At 44.5% G+C, this 24,378-nt stretch overlaps 1 protein-coding gene across 1 annotated transcript in view; it reads left to right on the forward strand.

The window, feature by feature from the left end:
- TMEM178B (transmembrane protein 178B) overlaps positions 1-23,853 on the forward strand; it is a 318,474-nt gene extending 294,621 nt beyond the window's left edge. The window contains exon 4 of the mRNA XM_054033990.1: positions 23,094-23,853. Within this exon, the coding sequence (XP_053889965.1) occupies positions 23,094-23,344 (251 nt within the window). The 3' untranslated portion in view covers positions 23,345-23,853. The remainder of the gene's footprint in view (positions 1-23,093) is intronic.
- Positions 23,854-24,378: the final 525 nt, after the last annotated feature.

A 24,378-nucleotide genomic window follows, 5' to 3' on the forward strand; every position in this document is an offset into this window, starting at 1 on the left:
GAGACTGAACTTTTTTTCTGGTCAGTCATAGTTACATGACATGAGTCAGAGTTACAAAAGGTTATTCCCCTGTCATGTGGCATGGGTAAGTAGCCACTGACTCTAGTGGCTACTGTTACATCCTCCCTGACTTTTTTAAAGTCAAATACAAATGAAATATCACCCCAAAATAGCAACCACAATCTGAAACAATCAATTAATAAAGCAGACAAATAGAGACATCTAGGCTGGAGGTCAGGATATTCAATATCGGTCAGTAACTACCATCTCTGAACCTCTGGCTTTCTGAGCACATGGTCTCTTCTTGTTCTCATACTAGTGCTTACTGCAGAGGTCAGGTTAGCCACTGAGATGCATCTGCAGCTTGGAGCCTATTTTTTGCTCTTGGTATTTTTCCACTGACAGTGACTTGATGGGCAGGTGTTACTTCTGTCAGCACATGAGCATTGTCAAGTAGCATTCTGGTGGTTGTCCTCAAAAAGCAGACAGTCAGTGTTCTCCATAGTTTTGTTTGGCTGTTCTAAGAACCTACAGGGCTAAAACCTGGGACCAGGCGGCATCTGGGCCACTGATGCTGCTGCATCACCACGGGAGGGTTAAGCTACTCTCCCATGAGAGGACCCTGTGAAGCTAGGCTTGACAGCCACTACCACCCAGCAGTGGCTGACTGGCAGCCCCTCACAGCCCACTGATTGGCTGATACCAGTAATTAAATCAGGAAGCCAACATGAGGAGCTATCTGAGCAATGACACAGACTGACTGCCTGCTTCCGCTCCAGACTCTGCTTCTGACAGATGCTAGACTCTGGCTCTGACCCTAGTTTGTCCTTGATGTCACTATTCAATTACTGTTGGAAACCTAGTGCCTGACCTTGCTGGTATGACTTCCTGGTATCCCGACCTGGCTTGACTCTAACCCTGCTATCTGCCTGTTGCCTGCAACTTGGTGCCTGACCCTGACATCCTGGCATTCTGACCTGGCTTGCTCCTAACCCTGCTACTTGTCTTCTGATCTCAGCAGCTAGCCCATGTGACTGTGCATAGTAAGGACTTGAGGTAGTGTGCTTGATCTAATAAATCAAAAGAATGGCCAAAATGAGTCACTTGTGAATTGTGGGCCATTATCTGTTATTAGCTCATCTGGAATCCCATGACAAGTAAATGGTGATTTACAATGTGTTATTACATTGTTATTCAATGTGTTTTGCAACAAGTTAAAAAAAATTCACTAATAAGAAGTCATCTTTCCTGTTTAGTTCAAATGTATCTATACCAACAGAGATCAGAAATCTCTCATGGCCTCCGGGGTTATTTTGCAGTCTATTTATTGCAGATTTCACACTTGGAGACCTTATCTTTGATGGAAGGATTTGCTTGGTCATAATAGGATTTTTTAGCCTCTCTTTTTACACTTCTAAATACCCAGATGGGCGCTGCAGAATATGTATAGCATTTCTGACCTCATGCTGTTCAATCTGAGAATCTTTTCTTCGATATGTGGCAGAACATTATGCCATCTCTTGTTGTGGCATTGATCATTTTTACCCTAAGCCAGCAGATCATCAACAGTTATTTCCATCCCATACAGAGCCTCAAAGATCTGGGGCATGATGGGAAATTAATAGAAAAAATCCCATGGACTTCAGTGGGGCCAGGATTTCACCTTCACACATGTCAGGGTGCTGAGACAATCCCAAGGGGAATTTGCTTAAACATATATCTACCAAAAGAAATATGGGAGGCAAAGAGTTTTATACTTTATATATTGACTCAGACCTGCATTGACTTGCATCAAAACCTAAATATTTAGGGGTCCTCTAGACATGAACTCTTTATCAGTTCTCAGGGAGTAGCACTCATGTTTGGTGGCCTAACTCAAAACTTTTGACTTTGTCCAAATTCTTAACTTGTTTGGCTTTATTATAGTGGCCATCCTGAGCATTCCAGTTAGTTGGTGTCTGTTCACTTAACAGCATCTACTTTTACCATCAGGTCAGGTTCAGCTTTTATTTTCTCTTTCAGTGCTAATGAGGTTTTATGTGGTTTGGTGGCACACTGAGGTCTCTATCAATGTGAACGCCTACATTGTCAATGCATCCCACTTCCCTCAACACCTCATCAAGTTATTTAAGAATATATTTTGTGTTCTGGACAGTTAGGATGACCAGATATCCCGATTTTATAGGTACAGTCCTGATATTCGGGGGTTTGTCTTATAAAGGCACCTATTCCCCCCACTCCCATCCCAGTTTTTCACACTTGCTATCTGGTCAACCTATGGACAGTAGACAAGTTAATCACCCATTTGATCATCTGCATTTGCAGCCTACTCTCTACCCCAGGCATACATGGGGTTTCCTCTTTCACTATTTCAAACCCTGCTGAGTGGTAGTCCTTAAACAGATGTGCAAATGTAGCTTTGTCACATAGGTTAATTTGTGCCCACTGTATAAAACTTTTTATTTTTTATTTTTTATTATTTTAATGTCAGTTCTCTCTCTCTCTCTCTCTCTCTCTCTCTCTCTCTCTCGTGTGTGTGTGTGCTAAGTTTGATTAGATTGCACTCAGGTCTATTTTGAACTTCATTTTTTTGTTAATTTATTTCCAGTGTCAAAAACAATCTGTTGCAGAACTTTCCTTTGCAAATGTATTAAGAGACCCAACAAAGAACTCTATTATTGTCAACTTCATGATCTTCATCAGAGCTCTGTTCTTCAGCTGTACATTCATGAATGTATTTTGCTTTTGTATTTCTTTGCAATTTGTACTGAGAACAACACACTATTGCAAAATAGTTGTTTTTTATTGCTAGGGCCCTACCAAATTCATGGTCCATTTTGGTCAATTTCATGGTCATAGGATTTTAAAAATCATAAATTTCTTGATTTCAGCTATTTAAATCTGAAATTTCATGGTGTTGTAATTGTAGGGGTCCTGACCCAAAAAGGAGTTGTGAAGGGGTCACAAAGGTTATTGTAGAGGGGGTTGTGGTACTGCTACCCTTACTGCTGCTGGTGGTGGCCTTCAGAGCTGGGCAGCTGGAGAGCCATGGCTGCTGGCCGGGAGTCCAGCTCTGAAGGCAGAACCGCTGCCAGCAGCAGCTAGGGCCGACGAGATTGGGGGGGAAGCCGGTACAAATTACCAGGGCCCGGCGGTCCGGAAAGGGGTGCGGGGCCCGGCTCCCCCCGCCCCTCGTCAGCCCTGTTTAGCCAGTCCGCCCTTGCTGGGAGGCCCAAAAATTTTTTTTCACCAGGGCCCAAACCCACTCTCAGCGGCCCTGGCAGTAGCACAGAAGTAAGAATGGCCTGGTATGGTATTGCCACCCTTCTGTGCTGCTGCCTACGGAGCTGGGCCCTCAGTCAGCAGCAGCCACTTTCCGGCTGCCCAGCTCTGAATGCAGCATCGCAGAAGTAAAGAATGGCATGGTATGGTATTGCCACCCTTACTTCTGTGCTGCTGCTGGCGGGGTGCTGCCTTCAGAGCTGGGTGCCTGACCAACAGCTGCCACTCTCCGGCCGCCCAGCTCTGAAGGCAGGACAGAAGTATGGGTGGCAACAGGGCCGGCTCCAGGCACCAGCCCACCAAGCATGTGCTTGGGGCGGTGCCTGGAGGGGGGTGGCGCAGCGGGGCGCTCCAGCCTGAGAGCGGGTCCCCGGCCGGGCTCGCCGCCCTCCCCCCAGAGCTCCGGCCGGTCAGGGAGAGCAGGGCCGCGGTGGGCTCGCCGCCCTCCCCCCAGCGCTCCGGCCACTTGGGGAGGGTGGGGCTGCGGCAGGCTTGCCGCCCTCCCCCCAGCGCTCTGGCCACCGGGGAGAGCGGAGAGCCCCGGCTGGGCTCTCTGCCCTCCTCCCGGCACTCCGGCCAGTCAGGGATTGAGGGCCCGCGGCCGGGCTTGGCGCCCTCCCCTGCCGCATTGGGGGTGGGGGTGGGGGGGCGGCAGGGGGCTTTTTTGCCAGAGCCGGCCCTGGGTGGCAATACTGCAACCCCCCTAAAATAACCTTGTGACCCCCCTCCAACTCCCCTTTGGGTCAGGATCCCCATTTTGAGAAATGCTGGTCTCCCCCGTGAAATCTGTATAGTATAAGGTAAAAGCACACAAAAGACCAGATTTCACGGTGGGAGACCAGATTTCACGGTCCGTGATGTGTTCTTCATGGCCGTGAATTTGGTAGGGCACTATTTATTTCATAACACAGCACCCTTTGTGATGACCACTTTTTCATCATGTTATTACAGTCACTTTTATTGCAAACAAATATGGTCTCTGCCATTTGTTTACCCTTGTAGTATCTATTTATGCCTTAATATACACTCTAATTAGAGATGCACTTTTGTTTTTTCACTGTTTGTTAACACTGTCATTGGAGTAGCACAATTTTCACTTGTTTTGCAAATATTCACTATTCATTGCAAAGTCACGTCTAGGTCTTGCAATAACTTGGCTTTGAGCCAGATATCAGTTTTACGTTCAATAACTCAGTCTATCGTTAGCAAATAGACAAATTATTCCATTTTCTAAATGTCCCTGTTTGCATAATTTAGCTTTAATATGCAGTGCTATCCCAAAATGATCAAAGGTTTCACCTGGCAGCTTATTCCTTGTCTTTTGCACATGACATGCCTGGGTGAAACACAGACTTCAGGACATTTTTAAATGGCCTTGTCTAGCAGTTTGGAGTACCTTCTTGCTCCCATTGGAAGGTACTATTGGTCTCCAGGGCTTGTTGGCCTTCCCCATGTAGCAAGTGTGGTGGATTTCTTCCTGTCTAATTTCTCTGTATTAGCACTTGCTTCTAGGAACATGTGGAAGTGCTTCAATCCCTTCCCCCAGTGATATGCCAGTCTGAGGACTTCAGGAGCTCCCACTGGCTCCATCTTCACCACAGATTTAGTTTTCTTCTGACACCACATAGGAGTGCTGCTAAGTGACTCATCCTTATTGTCTGGCCCTAGTCACATGATATGGGTCAGGGTTACAAATGCTTTACGTACCCCTTCCCCACATCAGTGATCAATACCCACTCTCCCCTGTGGCTGCTGTTACGGGAGTGATAAGCAGACAAGGAAGATGTGTGACGAAAAAGAAAGTCAAGGATCAGTATGTGGGTTGCCCGCACAATTTGGTGTTTTCTTCCAGATATGCAAAGCAGGGATGTTTGTTAAAGAAAACACCCAACCAGGTATAAGTGTATGAGATTCTACTCACATCTATTTCTGCATTCTGGTCTGGGAAGAGGGTGGGGATGGTGGAAACAACCCTTCTGGTGCCCAAAGCAACATCTGAGTAGTGCATGTCCCCCTGTTGCAAGGCACTGGCGGGAATACAGTACAGCCATGTGTAGCATGCCAGTGTGCATCAGTGCCAAGTGGCTTCCAAAAAATCACTGGTACTATCCAAGATCTCAGTGAACAGGATGACGCTGAGGGAAATAAATCACATGGCAAATAGAAATCTCAGGATAAACTGACTCCTGGTATGTGGAGGAGAGAGAGAGAGTGTGGACAATTGCTAACAGTTTATTTTGGTTTATATATCAGAGCTGTTGTGTGTATCAGTCTGTCTCTTTGCAACACACATGCATATCTTCCTCTAACTCACCAAGTAGAGGCTTGTCTTCAAGAAGTCCAAGGTTATATATTGTACTGTCTATGGCTGTGCGGTACATATCTGCAATTAAATGACAACTGCAGTGTCTGTCTATGCAGCCACAGATGGGTCCTTTGGATCCTAAATTTAACCTACGTTGAAACTTGCATATGATGGTGAAAAATAGGGTCTCTATTCCACTTGTCTGTGGGCTCCATCTCACAAAAATAATTCTACTGCTGATTGATTTGTCAAACAAAATGTAGGGATTTAGTAAAACAAGCATGTGGTAAAGCTCCGTGATTGATCTCTCCAAGGCAGATATGAAGTACCTTGATGGAAGCTACCAAGGGGAGGCAAGAAGGGAAAAAACTGAGACAAGATGAAACTCCATGCAGTTCAGCTAAAAATGGCAGAGGCTAATGCAATTTCTTTTTTTAGTAACTTTTTATGTGGCAAAATGGTCGTTATCCCTATTAATTCTTTTTGTTGCATCTCTTATAGTGGTCACAGCAGAAGCAGTTGCTATGGTGAAGGCTGAAAACACTTTCCATTATGAGATTCTGTTATACATGCCTATAACTTTTCATAAATTCTCATTTGGGAATCCAATTTCTCATGCTTGGTCTCTTCTCAGAGATGAATAATTTTGGGAAGCTTATACAAAATCTTTTCATCCATTTGTGAGTGATGGCAGATACATACACTTACAAAAAATCTGGCCATCCCCTTTGAAATAGAACTACATAATCAATGGCTAAAACATAAACATTGAAGAAGGGCGTAAATGTAGTCTTCACTGAGGAATAGTGTCTTTCCTTGGTTTAACAAATAGTAGCTGTGGTTTGACAAAGGTCGGAGCATTTGCAAATGCTGAGCATGCTCATTTGAATTTGTCCATGACACTGGGAGACAGTCACTTAAAAATGGGCACCGGTTGCATGCATGTGCCGCTCAGGAAGTGCTTGTGTAATACCACCATGGGCCAGTCACATAATTAACACCTATATGTGGTTTAGACACTAGAGGGGGACAAAGAGCTACTTCGTATTTGCATGTCTTGGACACAGGCCTTTCAAAACTGGTTAACAGGCGGGAGTGTGTCCTGCCATTTTGTTACCCTGTTAATTTTGATTTTTTTTTTTTACTCTTCTTTTGCATTTTAAAATTATTTAAGGCCTTGAAGTGGCATAAGCAGCTTAAATTGATCTGAAGTCTTGGACTAGTTTAAGCTCTTTAAGATTAAGGCCATAGACTGCATTAAGCTGCAAACAAAAGCGGAACTGGTGAGCTGGCCAGGGGCTCTTATGTTACCTTAAACATTTTTGAATCTGTGCACTGACGGGATATATATGTATAGGTATGGAAATGCATATTTGTCCTGAGAGACTAGCAGTCACCAGTCATCCTTTGGTCAACTAATGCCTGTCAGCTATGGAATTGGGCATTTTATTTCTTTATTTCCTTTTTTCGCCAAGAAAATAAAAATCTAGAAAATTAAATAGTTATACCACCTCTTCCCCACACCCCTCTCTCCCCCGTTTTAATGTTAGGAAATGCAAAAGTTAAGGTCAATTTTACAACAAGAAGATACACGACAGCGGCATAATACATATGCCCAAAGGACACAGTTAAGGTAGCAGATTAGTCTTAACATTTCTTGACTTCCAAGTGCTTCACTTTGCAGCCTTATTGTTGCGTTTCACACAGGTTTCGCATTTTTTTAAATAATATCACCCAGTTTCAAAAGTAGACACTTTGAACAATGAATGTGAAACACTGCTTTCACTGAGATTGCTTTTGTAAATCACTCTGTATCCTCCATTGTAGTGTCCTTTTGTAATTTCCTACAATAATACTCCTCAAGGAGGGATCGCAACACACATCTCACCACCTATGTAGCATCAGTTCATTTGTGGGACTATGTGTCCTCTGTCTGGCAGAAACACAGTTTTCACTAAATGATTTGCACAGAACATCAGAAATGGAGCCTAATCTTTATGCCGATACCAACAGGCACAGCACTTTAAAGTGAAAACCTAAGAGTTTATGTCTACATGCGGAAATTGGGGGTGAGGGGTTGAAGCAGTGGTGGATTCCAGTCCAACCCCAGAGGTGTAACACAGGTGGTATTCATTTAATGCTTTTAACAGAAGGGATGGATCAGTAACTGCAGCTGGAGAATTTAGTGTCAACTCTGTAGCATTTGATTGCCAGGGAAACATCAGCTGACCTCAAAGACAAACTTCAAATGCTTTCTTTTTGTGGTTCATTTCTGCTGCTCCTAGATATGCACTCACACCCTGAAGAAAAAAGACCAACCCAAATAGTTATGGCACCTTTGTATCAGATCACACAAGAACTCTGGCTTTTTGTGGTGCAGAGATCTGACAGTAGCTGTGTGTGTGAGAGAGAAAGAGAGAGTGTATACAACTGTCACGGATCCACAGGATCAGTGCTCTGACCCCAGATTTGGAACAGCCTCTTGGATGACTCCTTCAGTGAGCCAGACCCCTAGGGGTCTCACTCTTCCTTGAGGATAAGCCCCATGGCTTCACAGCCTCCTTAGGCTGGACCTCTGGTCCTTCAGAACCTGCTTCACACTGTGCGCTCCATTCAGCAAGCCCCACTGAGGCAGATGCCTGAAGGAGACTTCTACTACCTTAGGGAGCAATGCACCTCCAACAGCATCTGCAGGGTCATTCGCACAGCGTTTATTAGAATGGTTTATTAGTCAACTGGAACACAGCATAGAAAGTCCTTGGTTAGCATAGATTAAAGAAAGTTACGGGCATGGTTCGTTTTTTGTAGCTCAGAGCCCCAGCCAAGTCGTGTCTCCTTGGTTCCCACTCTGTCCCCTCTTTGTTGAAGTTCCTGAGCCAGTCTGACCTGGCCCTTCCTCAGTCCTTTGTTGTCCAGCTGGTCAAACATGGCTGGCTTCCTGTGGAGGAGTGGGCCATCCCTGGTCGTTAGCTGCTGGGTAGCAAATGTCCCAGTGTTTGGCTTTTCCATTCTCTACATGGACTCTCCAATGGCATGGGCCCCAAACTCAAGACAGTGAGGCCTCAGTCACACCTGCCTGGTCGCCTGTTCAAGAGTAAATAGCCCTTTTCTATCCCCTAGGTGACAATGCAGGATATGAGGGGAACTGAGGCACAGGGTTCATACAAAATATTTACAGAAAATTCCCACTCCATCACAACAACCTATCGTCCTATACTTCTGATTGGGATCAGCCCGCTTTCTTCAACGTGGCCTACATTAGACTGCTACATCAGTTCATCCTGATTTTGCAGCACAAGGCATTTTTTCACGGTTCTTGTTTTATTTCTTTTTAAAGTAGGCCAGATAGCTAGAGAGAACCCTAATTGCTCACTCCCAAGGCCAGCATGCACTGGGAGAGATGTGGAGGCTACACACTCGGCCCTCTGGGGAGATGAGAAAGCAGGTAATGCCTTGTGCTGCTCGCCAGCAAATAATCTGGCCTTTGGCTCTGGGGAGAGTCTGTGTAGCTCCTGTCTTTTGGGAGGACAGTAGCTCTGCTGTGAAGAGGTGAATTAAAGCTGGACAAAATGTGTGGAGTAGGCTCTGATAGGAACACAAAGGACTGTCCCAGCAACAGCCATGGAAGATAAGCTACATGTTTTTTTTAAATTCTGTAGTTCTCTGCTCCTTGATAATGTCATAGAATAGAATATCAGGGTTGGAAGGGACCTCAAGAGGTCATCTAGTTCAACCCCCTGCTCAAAGCAGGGCCAATCCCCAGACAGATTTTTGCCCCACATCCCTAAATGGCTCCCTCAAGGATTGAACTCACAACCCTGGGTTTAGGATGCCAATGCTCAAACCACTGAGCTATCCCTCCCCCTGGCATTGATCTGCTGCTGGCATTTGCATTTCAAGGCCAGAGGAAGATGGTCAAACAAAACTTGAGTTTACTGGGTTTTTTTTAAACAATTACTTATTGAGTGCCTTTAGTATACTGGTACCAAACAGAGAGGAAGGCAGTGCATGGGTAATAGAAGGAGAGGTACAGCTGGCACGACACCTTACTAGGCAGGAACAACTCTCTGTAGAGAGAGAAAGGGGACTGCCTGTGTATGTGTAACAGAGCCTAGTTTGGAATTTAGAAATTCACTCAAGACTCAGACCCACCTTCCCAGGCACCCTTGCAATGTGGGCCCAGCTTGTCTATTCTTGAGGGCCCTATTAGGGGGCGATAGAGAAGTTAGTCATACATATGGTACTTATGCGGAGTTGGACAGCTTCATGGGAGATGAAAGTTTTAGCTCCCTGCAACATGAAGAAAGAATCCACCTTAGCCCTTTTCAATGCCATGTAATCTTTAAAAGGCAGAAAAATAAGGGATTAGGAGTGCTGCTGCCCACTCTGCAATTCATGTGATACCATTTTCATGGATTTGTCCTGTCTCTTGCAGGCTTCATTTACAGGACAATGAAAATCTCAGTTTGATTTCTGGATAATTATATCCCTCAGGATAAATATAAATGGTTCCAGTTCTAACTGAATGGCTCAGGAGACTGGTTGTGGGATACAAAGCCATCTACGGCAAGGTCTGCCCCCCCCCCGCCCCTCCATTCAAATTCAATCCAAGTCAGACAGTGAGCAAGAAAAAGTCATTATAACCTGACAGGTGTGTGGTTGCCTGCGTGAAGTGAGGTGGTGGGTCTCAGTACAGTTGCTAATGGACAGATGTCCAAATCATACAACAAACACCACCACAACTGGTACCAGATGGTATCTTTGATGGCATCCACAGCAGAGGAATAAGGATTAAATGGACATTGAGATAACACTACCCTCTCATCCCTTGAACTGTTCCTTGCAGGGTATTTTAGAAGCATTGGCAGGGCAGTGTGTGAGAAGTTTGCACTGCTTCTGTTTATGCTGTGCTTCTATAGACAAAGAAAGGACCTCTGCCGCCATGAATCTGACAATTCTCATCAGCTCTAAATTCACTTTAAAAGCCAAAGTCAGACTTCCATATAGGGATCTGATTTTCAGAGCAGAAGTAGATTTATCCTCCACATCCTGGAAAAGGGAAAAATTAGCCAGGGTGCTGAAAGATCATATGAAAAGGGTGCTGAAAGTCTCTTCTTCTTGGGTGCAAAGGTATGTTTAAACTGGATAAGAAGCCTGTTGTGACTTTAATAGTCTGTTCTGATTATGTTTAAATTTCAGCTTTCATATAACCGCGAATGTGTAAGAAATTGCAGAGTAATCACGTTTGTGAGGAAAATAAAAGATAAAGTAGCCACAAAGCTAAAAGAAACTGGTTTGAACTAACACAAATCCTGTACTGGCAGGGGAGGAGAGTTAACATGGAAACGAGAAGATAGCAGAAAGTTATAAATAAGTCTGTGTAACAACAGGAAGCTGAAATCGTATTGTCCAGTGCTGGAGGTAACCATGATGAGATCATCTTGATGAGCTTCCCATTTGTGATTAATTGATCACTACTTACTGAGTGCTTTGCCTTCCAAAAGATTTGTTAGACCCACCTGCTGAGTAAGTGAATCTCAGTCCAACACCTTTACTGCTGTGAATGTAGCACTGTGACAAGTCAAGTCCTTCTATGTGATAATGAAGGTCAGCTCAAATTAATTGAGAGCCCATAACAGGGGGTTCCTGCCAGTGATACAATTTGGCATCAATCTAGCAGTCTGGTTATATGGCAGACCTGAGATGTGATGGAATGGCAGGCATATGAATCAGATACTGGACGAACTTGCAGCAGGATAAACAGTCTGGGAGATCAGACATGCAGTGATGGAAGGAGTTATTTCCACACAAAAATTACTTAATTATGACATTAATTACCACTGCCTATATTATCCCCACACCACTAAAGGGCTATGCTAATACTGGCCCAGTTTTTTGCTGCCTCTGGTTACGCGCTTGCAAGGCTGCAAGGCATCATGTGGTCCTCATGGGTTTAGTCAGTCATGTTATTACTGCTGGGCTATCTTGAGGTGAGATGGTCATGGTCATTACCATGCCCACAGTGTTCAACGTTAGTCACTGAGTAACTCCCATGCTTTGAGCATCCCCTGTTCTATTCTGTTCTGGAGGCCATCTCATCAAAACATAGTGCGACTGTAGCTTCTGAAGAAACAATGCAAGACAGGATGTGCAGTGACAGTGTCACTCCTGACTTGCGTGCAGAACACGTGGGAGGGTGTGCACTTACTGTGTTGTGCATATCTTGGATGCAGAGATACATGATAGGGTGCACTGTATACACACCATTGGCGCAATCATACACAACAGGGTGCACTGCAATTGTAGAGTGCTCAAATCTTGGGTGTCATAATATACAACAATTTGGAGTTACTGTGTCATATCTATGTGCCATAAGAGAGTAATACACAAAGGGCCAGCTCCTTACCTGGTCTAATTAGGTGTAGCTCAATGAAATGCATTGATTTGCAGAAGCTGAGGATTGGCTCAACACGGTGTACAGTTATGGTACAGGATACACGTTCTCCACGTGTAATAATACACTACAGCTTGTGTAGTTACAATTCAGTACACATGCACTGCTGCTGAAATAATACACAACAGGATGCATGGTTACCGTGGTTTGCTATGCATGCCTCCAGTGTGCTGTGAGACATGAGGCCAAAGGCCAAATGCAAGAAGCACCCAACCAGCAGATATATGATACGATAACAGCATTACTATACACCCCGCTGTTTATTGTGGTTCTTAGTTTTTAAAAAGTGTATTAAATTCCAACCCATGTGGGTTTATAGTCTCATAATGACACAGCATGGAAACCCTGTCAGCCAATCAGATAGCTCCTTCCACCCAAGCCTTTTTATAAGGGCAAATTTAAAGTAAATCCTTTGCATTCTGCAACCCGTCTGTTAGCTGATGATGATGCAACGGTGTATAATTAAACGATAATTTATATTCCGTGCAAGTGTGCACAGAGCAATAAAGTGTTCTCAAGAGCCGTGTGCCGCTGAGGCATTCAGTCCATGCACAGAAGGAGTTTACTGCAAAGCTGCTCCCGCACAACGGAATTTGCCACCACGGAGCTAGGAGCAGTGTTGTTTTATTCTTTAATAATTTCAGGATTGTGATATAATTTAACTAGTTAATGGGACATCTACCTCAGGATCAGGCCGCATTTTGTTATTTATTTGTTTCATGTACCTGGAACAAAAAAACGTGTAGGGTAAAGAGAGGCTGAAAATAATGCAGCTTCTGTTGTGATGTGGGGTTTTTGTCCAGCTCTATAATGAAAGATCAGATGACGGCCACAAGACTAGCACAACCTCCAAAGAAATTAATAACCACAAATAACAACCAATAGCAACAACATCCAGATGCAGATCTACAGAAACACTTTAAAAAACGAAACTCACATTTCAGTGAGAATTGCCTGGGTTAAATAAAGTTAAATAAATATCATCTTCTAAATCAGACTTCTGTGGGGCTATTCTTACCTACTAGAGTTGCAAAGTAACACCTGAGGTTCTTATAACTGTAAGAGATCAGAGAGGAAAAAAATCTCTATTTCCCCCCTCCCCCCCCAATTTATTTATCATGCACATTTGAAAGCACAGTCTGTTCATGAGTCAGTTTCCGTGATTGTTTTTTTGGGAGGAGTGGGGAAGGGTGTGTGTGTCTTTCAGTCAGGCATAGAAGAGATATTTTTTAAAAACCAAGAGGAAAATGTGATTGTAGATCCACATAAATTTTGAGGCGTCTCAAGGGCAGGCATAGTACCAGAAACTACTTGTATCTATTTTTAGGAACTGACTAGCTTTCAAATCCATGGTGTTTCTTTAAGGTGAAGGAACGAATTCCACTAATAGTTGGCTTTTCATCCTTTATCTAAGGCCTCAGTCACAAATACTAGCCACAGGCATGTTTAAACAAAGTTGTTGTTAGCAGGGTTCTGGCACTGTGCCAGCATACAGAGGTTCCTCTAGCTTTCCAGCTTAGGCCTCACAAAGGTGTAGAGGGCAAGGAATCAGGGCCGGCTCCAGGAACCAGCTTACCAAGCAGGTGCTTGGGGCGGCCACTCCGGAGAGGGGCGGCACGTCCAGCTGTTCGGCGGCAATTCGACGGACGGTCCCTCACTCCGGCTTGGAGCGAAGGACCTCCCGCTGAATTGCCGCCACAGATCGCGATCGCGGCTTTTTTTTCTTTCTTTTTTTTTTTTTTTGGCTGCTTGGGGCGGCCAAAACCCTGGAGCCGGTCCTGCAAGGAATTGACACATGGCTGGGCCACAGAGCCCAAGCAAGTTCTCAGAGCAAATAAAAGGGACTCTAAAACGAGTTACTTGGTAATCAGAATGGAGGAATATATGTGAGAAAGCAGAAGTGCAGGTGTGGGGCAAAACCTTAAACCGATTCAGCATGGCTAGTGCTGGCAAACTGAGCCGGTTGTGTTTAAACCAGTTCAAGCACAATCAGCCTGGTAATCAGATGATAACAAAACCTCCCTACCTGAACATCCCCACCACCCTGCTTGTTGCAATCATGCTTAAAAATGGCTGTAACTAGCTCCACACAGTACTGCTTCTGATATGGAGAGGGCAAAAGTGGACTCTCAAACCACAGTCTCAACTCATGTATGGTTTTCCACCTCTGCAGCTCTGAATAGCTTCCATGAAAACTTATCCACGCAGGATCCCCAGGTGCTATAGCGATTAGTATTTATTATTTGTTTTGCAGTAGCACCTAGAGGCTCCAATTGAGATGAAGGGTCCCATTATGCTGCACATTGTGTATAACAAAAGGATGGTCCCTGCCCTAAAAAGCTTAGAATCTACATGTAAGATAAAACAACGAGGAGTCCTTGTGGCACCTTAGAGACTAACAGATTTATTTGATGAGATGATGTATGTAATAGCCCTTGCTGGCTGTTGTGTTTGTACCCACACCCTAGGCCTGCATGCTTTTAAGCTTCCTTTGGTCTGGGGAGGCTCTGGCCTCTTTGACATACTTCCTGGATGTAGATTCTCTGTTGGGTACCTGGAGGTTGAACCTCATGGCCCCACTGCTGTAGGCCCCCAGAACCAGTTCTGAACCTCACTCCCACCCCAAAGACACCGCAGTAGCTTAAGCACACCCTTTCCCAGAATGCCAGCTTTGTAGGTTCTCTAGTTTATAATTTACCCCTTCCGGGACATGTGATCCTTGAAGCAAATAGGCACAGACATTGCAAATGGTTTCTAAAAAGCAATTACTCTTTACTTTAGACACACAGGAGATATACAGATCTATGCAAAATAAGAAAAACCCATGTGTGATTCCCTGCCTCAGTTTACTAACCACTCAAGTGTTCTCTGAGATTTGATCTGGATTCTAGGACTTCTCTCCTTCAACACATGCTTCTTTTACTGTTCTGGTAGGTGAGAGACAGCTGCTCTGAGCAGACCTAGTCCTTTTATAGACTTCCAGACGCCTTTGTTAGGTCAGCCTCAAACCCCTCGTCAGGTGATCAACTGCCTGGTTACCAGCCCACCTGAGTGGACTGGGTCTTATGAGTGCCCGATAGCTCCCTGAGGTAAGGTATCTTCCATTTGAATGGAAGATCATGGAGGTTTGACAACCCACCATTGTTCGCCCTGTGTCTCCACCCTTTGGAATTTCACACGAAGATGGAGGTAAAAAGACAGCAGAGAAGGCATAGACCAGCCTTACAGTCATAATGGAGTTTGTACTTTGATATAGATAGGTACAGAGGGTTCATAATATCAAACAGAATTAATAAATTGTATATAGATTCCCCAGATTGGCCTCGTCAAGATTAACAGAGCAGGGGTACCTCACAAGTACTGCTGGTGAGTTCTTACACTCCGTTTTTTCAAGATAGAGCTTCTGTTATTACCTTTTATTGATTTAATAGCTAGACAAATACAATTAATGTGCAGTAACAGGTGTTTAACCTCTCCCCATTATCAGGGCAACCATTTTCAAAACCAGATTTAAAGGAAGGGCAGCTGTCTGATTAGGAGTAGCTACTGGATGTCAAACAAAGCAACTTCTGTGGTGTAGACACAGCCTTAGATGAGACTTGCTGTCTTGCCTGACAGAAGCATTTCCCAATGAAATGTGATTTTTCCTTTATCAAAAATATTGCTGTGGCTTTGTCTCATTCACTAGTGTTTCATTTGGGACACTCCCACCTCCCCTCACAAATCTCAGCCTGGATTTCTCTGCCCCCATCCAACAGAATTCAGTTTATTACACTCCTGTCAGCTGTGCTGGAGAAGTCAGTTTTTCTCCCTCCAGTCCTGCTTGGATGCCAACGCATCCCTGGTGGACTGTTATTACTGCCTGTCATTCATATTCTATCCGCCAATTCCATGGAGGGGAGATTTAAACCTCAGCCCATCTGCATTCAGTTCTGATTGGATGATTATCCCAAAGCTGCAGAAAGTGTTTTTGATAAACAAATAAAAATTCTATATTGCCACTGCTGTCCTGGGACGCTGGCTCATTAGTAAACATGGAAGGGAAGTACATGACTGATTGCGAGAACCTATCAGGGCAATTCTTTAGGATTTAATTTTTTGTGGGGAAGAGACTGTTACAATGAATTGTTCATGAAATTTGGCAGTCCTGGAGGCTCTGAAGTCCTGTGTCTAGGGTAGGTACAGTATCATGGGCAACAGTAGTCTACTTTCCCCTCACACCGGTCTAACCCTGACTTGGAGAGACCACTTCTTGGGGTAGTTCAATCTCCATGCCCATTCAGTCCAACAATGGTGCCAATCAGGAGGGTGGTTTTATGTCATACAGGCATCTATTCACTAGGTATTGGACTGCAGGCCCCAGCTCATTTTGCACTGGTCCCCAAACCACCCTAAAACACACCAGCATTCAGTTATTATCAGTAGCCCTGGTACCTCTTACATCATGAGGCCTGATTAACGGTAAGTGGGGCCATCCTAGTTCTGATAGTTGAATCTGAACAGCATGTGGGATTCACAAACTGGACATAAAATTTTCTCTAGCCAGCATGATTCAGCATTTTTGGGGCCTTGGTAAGTTGCAATAAATAGGGAGATAATGGCATGTCATTGATGGATGCTGGTAAATTGGAGTTTAAAATATTGTACATGACGTCTTACATAACCAAGGACAGTGGAGGGGTACGGAGCCATGCACCAGCAAATTGTTGTGCATACTACTGATTATTTATTAGCTCAGTAAAAACACAGAGTTTGATCCAGGGATTGAAACAGCATTTTTAATGAGTTTCAAATTCATGGCTGGTTTTACTCTCCATTGTTTGTAACTTTCTCCTCATTAGTATTTATTATTTTGTTATATGGTGGTGTCTAGAGACCCCAACCAAGATCTGAGCCCCATTGTTGTGGGCACGGTACAAACACTGTCCTTGCCCTGAAGAGTTTGCCATTGAGATAGATGAGACAAAGTGTAGGAGAAGGGGAGTACTTCCTTCCTTTTCGTATTTAGCAACCACATGGTTTCAAACTGGCAACAGAGATTTTCCCTGATATCTCCTCTCACAATCCTATGTCTCTAATGGAGCTGAAATTATTCCTTTTAGCAAAGAAGGGACTCTTTTGCCATTTTATAACCACAGCCTTTTGAAACAAGCCATAGAGCTTGGTTTATAGCTCGGTATCTCTGCCATGCACCTTCCTCCTATCACGATATAAGAGCCAGGATGGCCTGCCACACAGGGACTACTGCATTCCTACCCACACAGTCTCATGTTACGAGGATAATCCATTTAACAAGCGAGGATGTGGGGAAAGGGACTGGGATTTCTAATCAAACAAGTGGGTTGATTTCAGAATAAAGAGGAGGGGATCACCTGCTGACTTCTGGGAAGGAGGCCCTCCAGTGGCCTGCATCTCCTGCTGTTGATTTGCAAATGGTGTGACACTTCTCTAAAGATGACCCCAGAGCCTGGGGTGTCTCTACAAAATATTTGGAAAGATCTGGAGCATTTAATCTGGGGTGAGTCTACCCTCTGGGGCAGGGATTGTCTCTTCATCTATGTCTGTACAGCACCCTGCACAATGGGGACCTGATCTTAATTGGGACCATAAAATGTTTATTATTCAGTAATGTCTGGTCACCATGTATAGAATTTGGCCAGAGAGGCAAAGTTCCCCTCAGCCGCCCCTTCGTTAGAGGGGAAAATGAGGGCTAATATCCATGTATTTCCCCCACACACACTGAGGTGAAAAATCAAACTCCTCCCATTCTCCGTCCTATGCCTCTGCCAGGAGCTTTCTGGGCCAAAGGACACCATCAGTGCATTAGAGGAGTGAGTCTTACAGGCTGCCAGCTGCCACCAAGGTTGGCTTACCACACTACAAGGGGGACAGAGCAGGCTGAATGACCTTCTGTCATGGGCAGCAGTGCAGACTGTATGGCCAGAGTTCTGAAGGTGTTTGCTGGCAGCTGGCTTTGTGGGTTCGTCTAGAGAGAAGCCAAGCCAGTGTGTATCATGCCAATATATTGTTTCAGATACATCAGTGGGAGGGAGAGGAAATGCATGAGGCCAGGGTCATGTATGTGGGAGGCAGGGAGATAAAACCATCTGCAGCAGAAATATATTGAGGCTCTTGGTCTCTGTTTGTTGGTCTTCATTTAGCCTCAGAGCAGGGACAGGTTCAGAGCATCTCTTCCTTTCAAGAGGGCTGTGAAACCTTTAGCTCAAAAGAGCCCGATGCCCACTTACAGTAAGGTTCTGGCAGCAGGTACACTCCCAGAGCGATGTAAAGGGGCCTCAGTGCAAGTGAGAATCAGGCCCAAAAAAGCGTCAGGGGGCCAGTTTTAATCACTCTTTGTGTGTATCTTCATGCCAAAGGAAAATATTCAGAGTTGTGGTCACAGCGTTCCACTCTGTACGATGCTGGCCAGAGCGTTCTGTGCTGTGCAGCACGGGACGGGTTAATGGTTAGCATGCCCAGGCATTTGCATGAAGAAAATGTGAGCCAGAACTAAGTATTAATATGGGGGCAGCAAGGAGAGGGGAGTGACTCTTCTAGCAGCTTGCTTCTTACAAGAGGGATCCCTTCCTACCACAACCCCACCCCATGTAAGGTGTGTCTCCAACTTCTAATGAATGTGGGATTTCCTTGCTGCTGTTACACAAGCAAAGGAAGTGTCTCTAGTGAATTCAGAGATGGAGGGAGCCCTCTGGCATTTTGGCACTACCAGATTATTATTCATTATTATTGGTCATTATTATTATTATTTATTAATTTTATTACAGTATCATTTAGAGGCCGCAGCTGAGAGTGGGGGCTCATTGTGCTAGGTCAGTGGTGCCCAAACTTGTCCTCTCACAACCCACCTTTCCTGTAATGGAATGTGTCTGCCCCCGCTGGGAGCGGAGCTGCAGCCACGGGCCTGGGGCAGAGCCAGGGCCGTAAGCGGGAGCCGGGGGCCAGGAGCGGAGCCAGGGCCACAGTTGCGGCAGGTAGGCTGGGGGTGAGGGCAGGGCCGAGGCCGGAGCAGAGTGAAGCTAAGGGCAGAGCAGGGCTGGGCGGCGCTCCCTCTCCATCTCCTGTGGTGGCTGGGCTGGGCCCTGTTGTGCATCTCGGATGTTCCTCCATGCCTTCTAAAGGGGTGTGCTCCACAATTTGGGGGCCACTGTGCTAGGTGCTGTACAAACACATAATAAGAGACAGTCCCTGTCCCAAAGAATTTACAATCTAAATAGACAAGACAGACAAAAGGTATATATACACTTCAGTCGGAGGTGTGATTGCAGCTCGGTTAGCTTACCAGCATTCGCTTCAATCTAGCTAGCATGGCTAAAAATAGCAGTGAATATGCAAGGAACAGGCCAGCAACATGGGTACAGTCCCAGGGTCCCCAGCATGCTTGTACAGCCTGTGCTGAAGCCCGTGCCACGGCTATTTTTAGCCATGCTAGCTAGATTAAAGCTTGCGTGAGTATTCCATCCTGTGCTGCAATCAACTCTGAGTGCCATGTAGACGTACCCAAAGAGGGGGAAGGAGGAAACAGGTAGAGAGAGAGGAAGTGACTTGCCTAAGGTCACACAGGAGGTCAATGGTGGAGATGGGATTCACATGGAGATCCTAGACTTGTTTTGCTGCAGCCTCTAAAAAGGATTTTGCCATACTGGCATGTCCCTGTGTGCCAAGGATGTCTTTTCGTATGTGTTCTCCCCAACACCTTGTCTGATTGGCTTCAGACATTCCGGAAATATTCTACTCTAGCATAATTCCACTCATGCCCGCAGAATGGAGTGTGTACAATTCACTGCTTAGCTGCAACTAGCAATGGTAAAGGAGAGAGAGAAAAAGAGGCAAAAGCAAGAAGGAGAGAGAAGAGGAGTAGTAAAAGAAGAATGGAAAAAGAGCGAGAGAAGGAAATATTATAAAAATAACATGACCCTGACTGTGTTGGGGGTGAAGTAAGGAGGAAAATTAGACCATTGGCTCTACTGTGATTTTGGCTATCATATCTAGGGAGAGGTGCTCAGATTCTATGGTAAAATCATAGGATGGAAAGGACCTCAGAGGTCATCTAGTCCAGTCCCCTGCACTCATGGCAGGACTAAGTATTATCTAGACCATCCCTGACAGGTGTTTGTCTAACCTGCTCTTAAAAATCTCCAATGATGGAGATTCCACAACCTCCCTAGGCAATTTATTCCACTGTTTAATCACCCTGACAGTTAGGAAGTTTTTCCTAATGTCCAACCTAAACCTCCCTTGCTTGTAAGCCCATTGCTTCTTGTTGTATCCTCAGAGATTAAGGAGAACAATTTTTCTCCCTCCTCCCTCTAACAACCTTTTATGTACTTGAAAACTGTTATCATGTCCCCCCTCGGTCTTCTCTTCTCCAGACTAAACAAACCCAATTTTTTCAATCTTCCCTCATAGGTCATGTTTTCTAGACCTTTAATCATTTTGTTGTTGTTCTCTGAACTTTCTTCAATTTATCATATCTTTCCTGAAATGTGGCACTCAGAACTGGACACAATATTCCAGTTGAGGCCTAATCAGTGTGGAGTAGAGCAGAAGAATTACTTCTCGTGTCTTGCTTACTACACTGCTGCTAATACATCCCAAAATGATGTTCGCATTTTTTGCAACAGTGTTACACTGTTGACTCATATTTAGCTTGTGGTGCACTATGACTTCCAGATCCCTTTCCTCAATACTCCTTCCGAGGCAGTCATTTCCCTGATTTTTCCTTCCTAAGTGGAGTACTTTGCATTTATCCTTATTGAATTAATCCTATTTACTTCAGACCATTTCTTCAGTTTGTGCAGATTATTTTGAATTATAATCTTATCCTCCAAAGCACTTGCAACCCCTCCCAGCTTGGTATTGTCCGCAAACTTTATAAGTGTACTCTCTGTGCCATTATCTAAATCATTGATGAAGATATTGAACAGAATTGGCCCCAGAACTGATCCCTGCAGGACCCCACTTAATATGCCCTTCCAGCATGACTGTGAACCACTGATATCTACTCTCTGGGAACGGTTTTCAAATCAGTTTTGCACCCACCTTATAGTAGCTCCATCTAGGTTGCATTTCAGTAGTTCGTTTATGAGAAGGTCATGCAAGACAGTATCAAAAGCCTCACTAAAGTCAAGATATACCACATCTACCGCTTCCCCCCTATCCACAAGGCTTGTTACCCTGTCAAAGAAAGCTATCAGGTTGGTTTGACAAGATTTGTTCTTGACAAATCCATGCTGACTGTTACTTATCACCTTATTATCTTCTAGTTGTTTGCAAATTGATTGCTTAATTATTTGCTCCATTATTTTTCCGGGTACAGAAGTTAAGCTGACTGGTCTGCAACTCCCCGGGTTGTCCTTATTTCCCTTTTTATAGATTGGCACTATATTTGCTTTTCCAGTTTTCTGGAATCTCTCCCATCTTCCATGACTTTTCAAAGATGATCGCTAATGTCTCCGATATCTCCTCAGTCAACTCCTTGAGTATTCTAGGATACATTTCATCAGGCCCTGGTGACTTGAAGACACCTAACTTTTCTAAGTAATTTTTAACTTTGTTCTTTCCCTATTTCAGCCTCTGATCCTACCTCATTTTCACTGGCATTCACTGTGTTAGACGTCCAATCACTACCAACCTTCTTGCTGAAAACCAAAACAAAGAAGTCATTAAGCATCTCTGCCATTTCCACATTTTCTGTTGTTGTTTCCCCCCCACACACGCACCCCATTGAGCAATGGGCCTACCCTGTCCTTGGTTTTCCTCTTGCTTCTAATATATTTGTAGAAGGTTTTTTTGTTACCCTTTATGTCTCTAGCTAGTTTGATCTCATTTTGTGCGTTGGTGATACATTATAAGAACATAGCATAGACAGATCGTTCACTCCTGTGAAATGTGAAGAGGTCTGGATTTAATTTGGTGAAGTTGGGGGGTGGGATCAAAGAGGAAAATCAAGCTCATAAAGGGAGAGTAGCTCAACGAAACCTCAACTCAAATGAGACTCATGTCTTTCCATAACACTTCTTATCTGCCAGAATTACACACACAAGCTTCTCATGAAGTAGGTAAGTACTCTCATCCTCTTTTGCAGATGGAAAACTGAGGCAGCAAGTTTCAGGGTTTGTCTACACTTGAAGCGTTACAGCAGCATATCTGCAGCATTGCAGCTGCACCACTGTATCGCTTCGGTGTAGATATTACCTATGCTGATGGGAACTCCCATAGAGGTGGTAACTAGGTCAACAGAAGAATTCTTCCATCAACTTAGTGCTGTCTACACTGGGGGTTAGGTCGGCTTAACTATGTCACTCGGGGGGGGTGGATTTTTCACACCCCTGAGTAATGTAGCAAGGTTGACCTAACATTTTAGTGTAAACCAGGCCTCAGTGACTTCCCCAGTATTACAGAGAGAGGCAGCGGGAGGCTAGAATGGCAGATGTTCCGTTTTGTGAAGGATTTGGAGATTTCAAAATGTTCAGAACTGGAGTGAAAACCAAACATTTTAAAATTCTCTGTGAAGAAAAATTCCCCAAAAGTGTCATTTCAGGTGGTTCAGAACGTTTTGTTTTGAGAACATTTTCAACTTTCAGTTGATGTGTTATACTATGCAATATACTGCAAAATTTTTAAAAAATTGAAAGAAAAGTGATGTAAAATGAAAAACTGAAATATTTTAGTGAGAAAATGTCAAAATGGGATGTTTTGACACAGTCAGAACTTCCCCTCCCCCTTTTCTATTTTCAAAACAAAATACCAGTGAAATTGCCCTGATTTCACAAAGCGATTTGATTCTGATGGAACAGCCTATTCCAATGGAAGTTTCTCCAACCAGCTCTAGTCAGGGCCAGTGCTACAGCTCAGCACTTCCTGGCACCCAGTGTGACCATGCCGCTTTTTGTAGCAATTCCTCCAGCCTTTCAGATATTCCCTTATTGATCACACTGCCTCTTTTGCAGACAGCTGGGGAATGCTACTTTTGTCATTCTAACCTTTCTTTATTCTTTCCCTCCCTCCTTCCCCCCTCTTGTCCTTCTCCAGGTACCTTCTGCATCATTTCACTGTGCACTTGCGTGGCTGGAATCAACTTCGAGCTCTCCCGCTACCCCCGCTACCTGTACGGACTTCCCGATGACATCAGTCATGGCTATGGCTGGTCCATGTTCTGTGCGTGGGGAGGCCTGGGCCTCACTCTTATATCGGGCTTCTTCTGCACCCTGGCCCCTTCTGTCCAACCTGTCCCCAGGACCAACTGCCCCAAATCCAGACCTGAGAATGGGACAGTGTGCTAAAATAAATAAATAAACAAATGTGTGTATATATATATATGTATACACATACATACATATATATATGTATAGATATATTTATCTCAAACTGATGCCAGTGCCAAGGTAGAGCTCAGTTCAACATGGCACCTGCATCTCCACAGGACTTTCTGTTGCTTCGTTCTTTCTCACAGAGATGGGAAAGCTTTTCTGTAACATGGCTCTTCCATCTAACTCTTAACTTCAGTATCATAATGTAAAGGTCAAGTGAAAATACTGTTGCATCTATCTACTGCCACCTGGGGTGGGTGGGGAAGCAGGTTATATGGAGGATGTGAAACCTGAGTCTGTACAGGACGTGGGGAACCAAAAACTATCAACTGCAAGGCAAGAGGAGAATACAAGCAACAAGCAAAGAAATGAATCAACCATCTGAGTCACCTCTAGAATGTAACCTCCTCGAGGCCATTTTCAAACCCCTAACACCTTTAAAAAAACAAACTGTCCCATCGTTATTTTTCTTCCTGCCTAAAAAAGCGGGGGGGGGGGGGGGGGGGAGGGGAGGAAGCATTTTCTCTTTGCCTGCCAAACTTTAAAAAAACAAACAAATAAAATAAATATGGAACAACAAACAAACAAACAAAGAAGAAAAAAACCATGAGGACATTTCAGCGGATGTTCTAACAATGCCGTTTTAATCTTCCAGCTGCCTTACATCCAGGCTTAACACGGAGGCTGAACTGCTAACAGAGACGCAGTGGGGGGCCTTTTGAAAATGCTGTGATACATGTGTGTATAACTCTATTTTCCCTTCTTTTTTTTTTAACAAAAAGAAAAATTTAAAAACATTGAAATGTGATCGTCTATAATCCATCCATGCTGTGTTTGTAGCCCAAGGAAGAGGCATCAAGACTGCAGAAGTGCGAGGGAAGGCACGAGTTCTGAGACAGCCGGTCTCCTTTGCTGGAGGTTGTTGGTTTTTTCAAACGGAACAATGGAAAATTCAGGATGGTGGATACCAGAAAAGAACCATCCGGGGGAAGGGAGGTGGGATAGCC

Source organism: Malaclemys terrapin, chromosome 1 (assembly GCF_027887155.1).
Source record: "Malaclemys terrapin pileata isolate rMalTer1 chromosome 1, rMalTer1.hap1, whole genome shotgun sequence".
Classification (NCBI taxonomy): domain Eukaryota; kingdom Metazoa; phylum Chordata; order Testudines; family Emydidae; genus Malaclemys; species Malaclemys terrapin.